The 11,305-nt window shown below is 45.8% G+C and overlaps 1 protein-coding gene across 7 annotated transcripts in view; it reads right to left on the bottom strand.

The window, feature by feature from the left end:
* Window positions 1-8,988: 8,988 nt before the first annotated feature.
* LOC123746865 (uncharacterized) overlaps window positions 8,989-11,305 on the bottom strand; it is a 50,731-nt gene continuing 48,414 nt past the window's right edge. For 6 of the 7 annotated variants that reach the window (XM_069319599.1, XM_069319602.1, XM_069319601.1 and 3 more), the window contains 2 exons: window positions 10,948-11,051; window positions 8,989-10,657 (listed from right to left, as the gene is read on the bottom strand). In XM_069319599.1, the coding sequence (XP_069175700.1) occupies window positions 10,954-11,051 (98 nt within the window). In that variant the 3' untranslated portion in view covers window positions 8,989-10,657; window positions 10,948-10,953. Of the gene's footprint in view, window positions 10,670-10,947; window positions 11,052-11,305 lie in introns of all 7 variants that reach the window. The other variant, XM_045728703.2, reaches the window with a different exon arrangement.

Here is an 11,305-nt window from a genome sequence, read left to right as displayed (position 1 = left end):
GCTGCCTCCTCCACCCACCAGGGACCCCACACCGGTTTCGACTCCATTCGTACATAACTTTCGGGTACCGTCTGGTCGGTACACAAATAATCAGTTCGTTGACCAGACCACACACTAGAAAGTGAAGGTACGACGACGTTTCGGTTAGTCTTGGACCATTCTCAAGTCCATTATAAAATCAGTTCGCTCAGAGACAATTACATACAGTAACCCTTTCGTACACACTTTAAGAGCTAGCTTGTGTCCCTTGCTGTTCTCGTCTTCCAAGGCAATAATATAACCAAAGTGAGACGATGGAATTTGATAATAAATTAATGCGAGTAATCAGATGGTACAAGATAATAATATATAATAATAATAATGGCCGACCAGCCACATGCCTGAAGCTTGACAAGCCACAAACTTCCAGCCAGCCGGGCACTGGTCGAATCGTATATAACCATAACCGTTTCGGAGGGCGTCGGTTCAGTACACAAAATTCCAGTTCGTTCACAAACAGGTTTGTATTCAGGAACCCTTTTGTATACACGAGGTGTAGACAAAAACGCAAATATAAATCACATATATGCTCTGGCGCGTGTTCGCTTCGGTTCTCGTCTTCGAAGATAATAAAATGCCCAATAGAAATTGAAAATAAATTAAAATTGTGAATAATAAGATGGCATATTATATTATAATAATACAGTGTAACGGTTCTCTCTAGAGGGATGTCTGGTGACAAATAAATCTGTAGCGAGTAGATTATCCCAATAATATACTGGCTCCAACAGAAGTATTTTTCAGATATGCGAGACGATTTATCCTTATACAATTGAATGAATTAAATAAGTTTGTCTTGACATCTTTCATATTGTAAAATCAAATCAAAATATCTTCAGTAAAATCATTGTAGGCAAATGTCCGACACGGTGTGCATATTAGTAACTTTTGCCATAATATGTACTAGCTTTATCTAGAAGTCCAACATTCTGCTTGTAACTTTTTGAATGTATTTACTTTAATCTGAATAAACATTATTATTATTATTATTATTATTAATGAACAAATCCACAAGGGCCGTGACGAGGATTCGAACCTGCGTCCGGGAGCATCCCAGACACTGCCTTAATCGACTGAACTACGACAGGGTAAAAGACACCCCCCAGAGCCCGACCAATTACGTAACCGGGGCCTGACCAGTTGTGTAAATGGACCCCGACCAGTTGTGTAACCGCAAGCCTATCATGAACGAACTGTACAAACAACATCTGAAGCACAAATATACACGAACCGTAGCCCTAATACGCACAACCCGAAGCACAAATGACCCTCCTGGAGCTCCACCAGTTGTGTAACCGGAGCCACACCAGCTGTGTAACCGGACCCCGACCAGTAGTGTAACCAAAGCCCCAACAGTTCTGTAACCGAAGCCCTACCATTTGTGTAACTGAAGACTCACCAGTTGTGCAACCGAAGCCCAACCAGATATGTAACCGTATCCCGACCAGTTGTGTAACCGCAAGCCTAGCATGCACGAACCAAACAACCTCTGGATCACAACCATGTATGAACCGAAGCCCGACCATGCACAACCCGAAGCAATAGTGACACACCCGGAGCCCGACCAGTTATTTAACCGGAGCCCGACCAGTTGTGTAACCGAAGCATGACCAGTTGTGTAACCGGAACCCGAATAGTTGTGTAACTGAAGCCCCACCACTTGTGTAACCGAAGCCCCACCACTTGTGTAACTGAAGCCCCACCACTTGTGTAACCGAAGCCCCACCACTTGTGTAACCGAAGCCCCACCACTTGTGTAACCGAAGCCCCACCACTTGTGTAACCGAAGCCCTACCAGTTGTGTAACCGAAGCCTAGCATCAACGAACCAAACAAACAACCTCTGGATCACAACCGTGCACGATCTGAAGCCCGACTATGCACAACCCGAAGCCCAAATGACACACCCGGAGCCCGACCAGTTATTTAACCGGAGCCCGACCAGTTATTTAACCGGAGCCCGACCAGTTATTTAACCGGAGCCCGACCAGTTTTTTAACCGGAGCCCGACCAGTTTTTTAACCGGAGCCCGACCAGTTGTGTAACCGGAGCCCGACCAGTTGTGTAACCGGAGCCCGACCAGTTGTGTAACCGGAGCCCGACCAGTTGTGTAACCGAAACCCCACCAGTTGTGTAACCGAAGCCCCACCAGTTGTGTAACCGAAGCCCCACCAGTTGTGTAACCGAAGCCCCACCAATTGTGTATCCGAAGCCCTACCAGTTGTGTAACCGAAGCCCTACCAGTTGTGTAACTGAAGCCCCACCACTTGTGTAACCGGAGCCCGACTAGTTGTGTAACTGAAGCCCCACCACTTGTGTAACCGAAGCCCGACCAGTTGTGTAACCGAAGCCCCACCAATTGTGTATCCGAAGCCCTACCAGTTGTGTAACCGAAGCCCTACCAGTTGTGTAACCGAAGCCCTACCAGTTGTGTAACCGAAGCCCTACCAGTTGTGTAACCGAAGCCCGACTATGCACAACCCGAAGCCCTAGTGACACACCCGGAGCCCGACCAGTTGTGTAACCGAAGCCCGACCAGTTGTGTAACCGATGCCCCACCAGTTGTGTAACCGAAGCCCCACCAGTTGTGTAACCGAAGCCCCACCAGTTGCGTAACCGAAGCCCTACCAGTTGTGTAACCGAAGCCCCACCAGTTGTGTAACCGAAGCCCGACTATGCACAACCCGAAGCCCTAGTGACACACCCGGAGCCCGACCAGTTGTGTAACCGAAGCCCGACCAGTTGTGTAACCGAAGCCCGACCAGTTGTGTAACCGAAGCCCCACCAGTTGTGTAACCGAAGCCCCACCAGTTGCGTAACCGAAGCCCTACCAGTTGTGTAACCGAAGCCCCACCAGTTGTGTAACCGAAGCCCCACCAGTTGTGTAACCGAAGCCCCACCAGTTGTGTAACCGAAGCCCCACCAGTTGTGTAACCGAAGCCCCAAAAGTTGTGTAACCGAAGCCCCACCAGTTGTGTAACCGAAGCCCCACCAGTTGTGTAACCGGAGCCCGACTAGTTGTGTAACCGAAGCCCGACCATGCACAACCCGAAGCCCTAGTGACACACCCGGAGCCCGACCAGTTATTTAACCGGAGCCCGACTAGTTGTGTAACCGAAGCCCCACCAGTTGTGTAACCGAAGCCCCACCAGTTGTGTAACCGAAGCCCCACCAGTTGCGTAACCGAAGCCCTACCAGTTTTGTAACCGAAGCCATACCAGTTGTGTAACTGAAGCCCCACCAGTCGTGTAACCGAAGCCCCACCAGCCGTGTAACCGAAGCCCCACCAGTCGTGTAACCGAAGCCCCACCAGTCGTTTAACCGAAGCCCCACCAGTCGTTTAACCGAAGCCCCACCAGTCGTGTAACCGAAGCCCCACCAGTCGTGTAACCGAAGCCCCACCAGTCGTGTAACCGAAGCCCCACCAGTCGTGTAACCGAAGCCCCACCAGTCGTGTAACCGAAGCCCCACCAGTCGTGTAACCGAAGCCCCACCAGTCGCGTAACTGAAGCCCCACCAGTCGCGTAACTGAAACCCCACCAGTCGCGTAACCGAAGCCCCACCAGTCGCGTAATCGAAGCCCCACCAGTCGCGTAACCGAAGCCCCACCAGTTGCGTAACCGAAGCCCCACCAGTTGCGTAACCGAAGCCCCACCAGTTGCGTAACCGAAGCCCCACCAGTTGCGTAACCGAAGCCCCACCAGTTGCGTAACCGAAGCCTCACCAGTTGCGTAACCGAAGCCTCACCAGTTGCGTAACCGCAAGGCTAGGTCTACTAAGACTGTAGCTGATGCGCTGTATTATGAATTATTGCATCCAGGCATGGAGACCTCATCTTCAGAAAGACATAGCTACTTTGGAGCCATGTCTCAGAGCTATGGAGCTATCTATGTCTTACGACAAAAATCATACCAGAGCTAAGTCATCTCTCGTATAAGGAACGGTTGAGGGCCACAGGGCTAACACCACCACAAACCAGGCATGACAGGGCAGACTTCATAGAAACCTTTAAAATACTAAACAATTTGGAGGATGTCGATCAGGACAATGTCTTTAAAAGATCAGATGTTACACGAACAAGGAGCAACGGGTTCAAACTCAACAAGCCAGAATGTTGGACAGGAAACAGGAGATGCTTTTTCACCCATAGGGTTGTAAACTAGTGGAACCGCTTACCCGCCGAAGGCGCAAACGCCAAATCTCTGCTGGGATTTAAAATACAGCTGGAAAAGATCATCAGGGCAAATGGGGGGACCTTTGACAAGCCGCCGGCTTACTATCCTCATCGAGGCCATTAGTGTTAGTGGCTCTCAGGTAAATTCAGTTCCTGGAGGGGTGTCCCCGCTCCTTCCCGTTGGGAAGTTGTTCAACTTCCAACCAACGGAGCTGACAGTCCCGTGGTGTAGTGGTAAGACACTCGCCTGGCGTTCCGCGAGCGCTATGTCATGGGTTCGTATCCTGGCCGGGGAGGATTTACTGGGCGCAAATCTCTGTAGCCTCTGTTTAACTCAACAGTAAAATGTGTACTTGGCTGTAACAACGATTCTTCGCGGCGGGGATCGTATTCCAGGGACCTGCCCGAAACGCTACGCGTACTAGTGGCTGTACAAGAATGTAACAACTCTTGTATATATTAAAAAAAAAAAAAAAAAAAAAAAAAAAAAAAATCCTTTCACGCGGCTTGGGGGTCGGGCGGCCGCGTAGGCGAGCCTGGCCTGAGGACAGGCAACTGTAAATGCTTCACCCTCCACATACTTCAAGTGCAAATAATTGCCAACATAACATAAATACCGAACCTATTATACGCCTAATTAAACATAAAATATAAAATTAATTTATACGCGATAAAAACTATTTTTAATACAAAGTACACGAAAGTCGATAATAAATGCGTCTTGGGAGGTGGAGGGGGGGGGGGGGTCGACCGCCGCGTTAACGAGCCTAGCCTGACGACGGCTCGTTAACATTATGGGGGTAGTGTATTCTACATTATATCCTACCCATATAATGTTGGCAAATCATGATCCTCAAAATCTTCCACAATATCGGAGAGAGGACAGACTATTTAGCATTAGTGGAATACAAACATTTGAATACTACAGAACCCGGATGAAAAAAAAATAAGACAATAATGACCCACGGAGACATTACAAAAACTCGTTGTTATAATATCGAACAAATGTATAATGCATTAAGCATTGTAAGTGGTCTATATATTCATGCGTACCTCCCAACTGCTCAGATATACTAGCAAAAAAAACTTATCAGCCTTACCTGCACGGGAGCGACATGCTCACGCCGTCGCTGCTTCCTTACGACTGGCGGGGTGTCGATGACCGGTAAGGGTCCAACCGACCCCAGAGACCCTCTGTCTAAAATTATTTGAACGCCATATTGAAATACCTTAACGTATAGCGCCAGGAATGTGTAAATTAATATTGATATGCATTATAGGCCTTTCTAAAGTAATTTATAGATCTGAATATCATATATTGTCTAACAAACGAAGTATTTAAGTTAATATTTTAATTATGCCAGATACAAGTTTCATCGCACACAAGAAGATTCGTCGGCGGATTTTCTTTTTATTTTTTTTATTTATATATAAAAAGAGTTCTTAAATTCTTGTAAACCCACTAGCACGCATAGCATTTCGGGGAAGTCCTTAATTCAATTTTTTTCTCTGGAATACGACCCGCCAAATCCTTGAACAACCTATTCTCTGCCGGGTGAACAGTTTAGGATTGGCGGGCGGTCAATACTTCCCGGCCAGCTAATAAGTGAGAGACCACATAACACGTAATGTACCCGGCCAAGAGGCCGTAAAAGACCTAATGGATAAGGAGAAGGGGGTGTGACTACAAGTAGGGCTTACTAGCACCTAGACTGGGCAAAGTATTAGCTGCGGACAGCGGGACACTTGGGGACCGGCGCTGCACCCCCCTTCCCACATGCAGTGGGGAGACAATCGGGACAACTGTGCAAAGCATGACGGGGGTACAAAAGCAGCCGCTTGCAAAGGGGGGGAGGGTGGGGTTTTGCGAGGGCAGCGGCGAGGGCGGGCGGAGTGAGGCAGAGCCCCATTGTGCGCCCGTATTTATACGGCCCCAAACTGCCCGCGCAACGCCGCGGGACGCGCTGCGCAATTGTTTCTTTCTCCCCCGCCAGAAAAATCCCCGCTTGTGAAGCAGTGACCATTTTCTGACCAGGGGGAGAAAGATACTGGCAGTATGGGGCGTTAAAGTTTATTGAGGATTAAATTCTGCAGAACATGTAAATATATAAAGTTCAAATATAAAGTAAGTAATTATATAAAGTCTATATTAAACACGGTTTATATTATAGACTTATAACAAAGTTGATATTATATTAAACTTAATATTGAACATGTAAATATATAAAGTAAATATATAACGTTTATATCAAAATATATAAAGTAAATATATAAAGTAAGAATTAACAGTAACAATTCCAAGTCCGAGGACTAGATTTAACTTAAGGTACACCCGTAGTAAGTATGAGACCTTAGCCTATAGTGACATGGAAACTAATTCTGCAGAAACCTAAAGGTTAACTGGTACTAGAATTAAGGCCGAGTGCAAATGTGTAGTAATTATATAACACTAGGATATAACAGGCAGGACACAAAGAATAACTAATAAGTGAGAGACCACATAACACGTAATGTACCCGGCCAAGAGGCCGTAAAAGACCTAATGGATAAGGAGAAGGGGGTGTGACTACAAGTAGGGCTTACTAGCACCTAGACTGGGCAAAGTATTAGCTGCGGACAGCGGGACACTTGGGGACCGGCGCTGCACCCCCACCGCAGGCCAGCGGCCGGACCCCCCCCCCCCCCCCGTAACCCAAATTAAACCAATCTAATCCAACCGAGCCCAATGCAGCCTAACCTTAATAACATAACCTAATACAGCCTAGCATAACAATACATCCGGATTTAAAACAAAATGAGTTTAGCCGAATCGTCTCGTGCCCGAAACGACTATATCCCGACCAGTTGTGTACCTACAGACCTAGCAAATAAACTACCTGCAGACGAGGAGTCTAAATAACGTGGCTGAAATATGTTGACCAAATCACACACTAGAAGGTGAAGGGACGACGACGTTTCGGTCCGTCCTGGACCATTCTCAAGTCGATTGTGTCCTAGTACATACTGGACAACATCCTCACAATCGACTGAGAATGGTCCAGGACGGACCGAAACGTCGTCGTCCCTTCACCTTCTAGTGTGTGGTCTGGTCAACATAAACAGGAGGGGTTTGGCGGGTGCATGGAACGTGCTTGAGTGCTTGAGATGAGAATGGAATTGTTGGAGACTGAGAATTAATAGAATATGATCAGAGCCCGTTATGGGGCCTGGTGAAACATAGTGTTGGAGGTTGTTTCCGCGTATATATGTGAATATGAAATCAGGTCTGTCAGAGCCTGCATGTATGAAAGAAGTGGGGAAGTCAGGGCCGAGGAAGAACATATGTTTTTGAAGATTTCGTTGATGAAACTATTGTCCATGGTGATTTGAGGTACTGTGGTGGAATGTAGGGTGCTGTGCATTGAGGTCTGCAAGCAGAAAGACAGGCAAGCGAGTGTGGTTGAAGAGTGGTGATGTCTTGCATTGGAATGCCAGTGTTAGGACGGATGTAGGTTGTGCAGGTGATGAGAGGACCCATTTGTGTGTGTACTTTTATGGTTAGAAAGTGTTTGTGAAGCCAGGGAGTTGTTGTTGTTTTAGATTTAGCTACTCAGAACGAAATGTCAATATAGCACGGGCCCGTAATGGCCAGGGAGTGTGTAGTTCAAGTTTATAGGAAGACCTTGTGAGTATTGTAACACCTTCGTGTGCTTCATCGGGTCACTAGTACGATGAGTAGCCAAAGTATCTGATTTTATGCGAGTTTGTGATGTATTAAGTGCTGTTAAGAAGCAGCACATCAGGACGTTCAGTCTCAATAAAATCAGACACCAGGTGTCTAATGGTGAAGAAGCCCGTACATTGAACTGTATGATCTTTATGCATGTGAAGAGTTAGGTCTTGAGCTGTTTGGAGTGCGAGCAAGAACAGAAGGAGCTTTAGTTCGTTGAGTGGTTTGGTCACCGGCATATATGATACAGACTGTAAGGGAAGGGATCGTGGTGAAGTTAATAGGGGCGGAACGATTTTTTGGAACAAGGAAGGTGGTACTAAGTCCAGAGTTCGTAGCTGAGGGTGGAAGAGAAGGGTCTGTAAGAGGGGGATTGTCATGTGACAGAATGGTATTATTTGCAGAAGTGATGAGGGAAGTGGAAGGAGTATCAGTAGTGGGCGCAGTGAGGAGAGAAAGGAGAGGTCAGTGGGTCGAGAGGAAGAGGCATTGGGATGAGGGGCATGGTCAGGGGGGGAATGACTGGATAAGTGGGGGGAAGAGGGAGAGTCAGGGTGAGGAAGGGTCTCAGCAGGAAGATGTTGGGGTAGTATGTGCTGGACATTAGCAGTTGGGTTCCATTTTCTCTGTCAGTTATAGAAGCACTGGTGTTGGAAGTGTGGGGGACTGTAGAAGATGTGATGCGTAGCTGCTGTGTAGGAGTATGCACCGTGGGGGAAAAAGGAACAGGGCGCAAGAGGTGTGGAAGAGGTACAGAAACACTACGAAGGCCATTATGAGTGAGGAAAATGGGAAGGTAGTCAGCAAATTTTCGACCGTCGTCTTTAACTTGCAAATATGCTGCTTGGACGCAGGCTGTGACTCGCTCATGTCATGTTCTGGAGAGGAGAGTAGGGTGGAGATGGTGGGTGAGTATGATGGGCAGTAGTAGGGGGGTGTTGATGCTTGTGAGGGGAAGCATTAAGGACACTGGCATAGGACATGGAGTTGGCTGATGCTGTTTGGTGATGGGATGAATTTTGGGAGATTGAGAAAGAATGAGGTTGTGCATGAGTACGAGATTCAAATTAAAAATTCAAATTTTTATTCAGGTAAAAGTACAGACATAGAAGATGAGTTACAAACATAATGTTGGATTTATAGATAGAGCTAGTACATACAATACCTAAAGCCACTAATATGCATAGCGTTTCGTGTAAAAGTTAGGTTGGTTAGTACGAACAGTTTTCAGAGTTCGTTTCCTCAGAGGGCAAAATTTATCTACTGCTGAATGAGCACTTTGGCAATTAATGCATTTTGAGGTGTTGGCCGAGCACCAAGTGTAAAAATGGCTTTCTACAGAGCATTTAGAACAAATTTGTGAACTTCTGTATTTACGCGTTTCATGACTGTACTTATAGCATTTGAAGCATTGCAAGATATTCCTCTGGACTTATCTGGTAGGGAGGAGAGCTGGTGTTAAGGATTTTGATACCTTGATGCAAAAGTTTTTGGGCTTCTGCAGGAGAGGAACATTGAATCTTGAGGTGTTTGGTATTAGGCACTGTGTATATCTCCATAACAGTAATGTCATTCCTGTCTGAAATATCCTGAGAGAGATTGATGTTGTTAGGTGCAGAAAGAAGACAGCTGTCAACATTTCGTACAAGAACAAAACATTTAGTTTTTTGTGCAATAGTAAGTACAGGAGTCAGAGAAGCTTGGGCGAGTTTGCTAAAAGCAGGTTCCTTAAAACAGGTAAAAAGGTAGTCTTCAGAAGCAATGAGGAATGTGATGCTGTTGATGTTGGCATGTTTAACATGATAAGTGGCAGGTGGCATTGTAGAAAGTAGTGATGCAGTCAATAGTGTCAATGGATGTAGTGCCAGGGTAGTTTCATCAGCAGACAGTGAGCCATTGTGATTCACTGGTTAGTCACATCTCCGGTTGTAGGGGTTGAGTGTTGACCCGGTGTTCGGTGTGACTGGACCTGTGAGCGGGTCCTCGCGGTTGTGTTAGCCGGCGGCATGGGGCTGCCATCGCCTCCTGTCCGCCGTCCAGCAGCCGTCGGCTTGGAATTAGCTGGCGGAGCAGGAGCGCCCAGGACCCATCCGGCGTCATGAAGTGATAGTGGAGGACCCACAAACCCTTCCTCCTTATAAATAAATGTATAAATAAACTTTATTGAACGTTGAGAATTACAAATGAGTAATTAAAAGCAGATTTAGAACAATACAATTTGTTAAAGATTTCTTAAATATAAAATAAAACTGTTTAAAATTTTATTTTTTAAAACCTGAGGGTATTTTCCCGTGTTACCGAGTTTATAATATGGTATTATAATAATATGTAGTATTATAAATCTCAAAATCAAGCATGTCTTAGACGAGCGCAAAATTAAGCTCCGTTATTTACGGCAGAACAATACTAAAAGTTTTTGATCAGTCGGGTTTGAATAATGCAAGTCATTATTACATTGTCAGATTAAAAATACAAGTTGAGTTTAATTGAAAACGACCACGAGCAGTAGTCGATAAGTTGCTCCATAGACTTTGTCAGCAAAAGTGAATCACTGCCGACAGATGTTAGATGATCTTAAGTAGACAACTGCCGTTGGCGAAAGCCATATGTTGACCGCAGTGACGGGTGAATGGAAGGTGTTGACGTCATCCAGCTTGAGGTTGGGTGCATCTCGGCAGCTTGATCTTGAAGTCGTGTGGGATGTCGCTTTTCGCACTGCCCACGACTCAAACTTATCTGAAACGACGCCTATATTACTTTACTATTATTGCTTACAGGACTACAAACTTTTCTAGTAATGCTTATTTGCTACCAAAATTTCTGGAAGTTTAAAGATAGCTGTATACTCTGTCCATTTGAATGATATTTTAGGGCCTACTGAATATAAGACTGCATTAAAGCGCAACAACAATTCCTTTATAGTTCATAAATTATACGGAGGACTGTACAGATAACCTAAAGAGCTATAGGCTCCACCTTTTAAAATTCTGATGGACTGTGTAGCGATAATTTAAAATTTAGTTAACCTGGTCTCATGATTGTCTGCGCCTCTTGCCAGCCAGCACCCGCCTCATTACGCCCTTCCTGGTCACGTGTCCACCTACTGGAGGCTTCATCGCCGTCTTGTCGCCTGAGACAGTGCAGAAACAAAAAATATATATGTACAGATAATGTTAATGATGTAATGGAGCTACGAAAAGATAAACAAAAAAATGGTTCGCTCAAAGTGCATAACCTTGAGAAAAGGAAAATATATCAACATGAAAAAAATACCTGAAAGATTGAAGCTCGTCCTCTTAACTAATGGGTCGCGGTTTTTTTTTAACGCTATCGCAACCAGATATACAAATGCAACTAGTTATAAAAGTTACTGCTCAAATATTC

This window comes from Procambarus clarkii, chromosome 93, assembly GCF_040958095.1.
Source record: "Procambarus clarkii isolate CNS0578487 chromosome 93, FALCON_Pclarkii_2.0, whole genome shotgun sequence".
NCBI lineage: Eukaryota > Metazoa > Arthropoda > Malacostraca > Decapoda > Cambaridae > Procambarus > Procambarus clarkii.
This window is presented reverse-complemented; position numbering and strand designations above follow the sequence as displayed.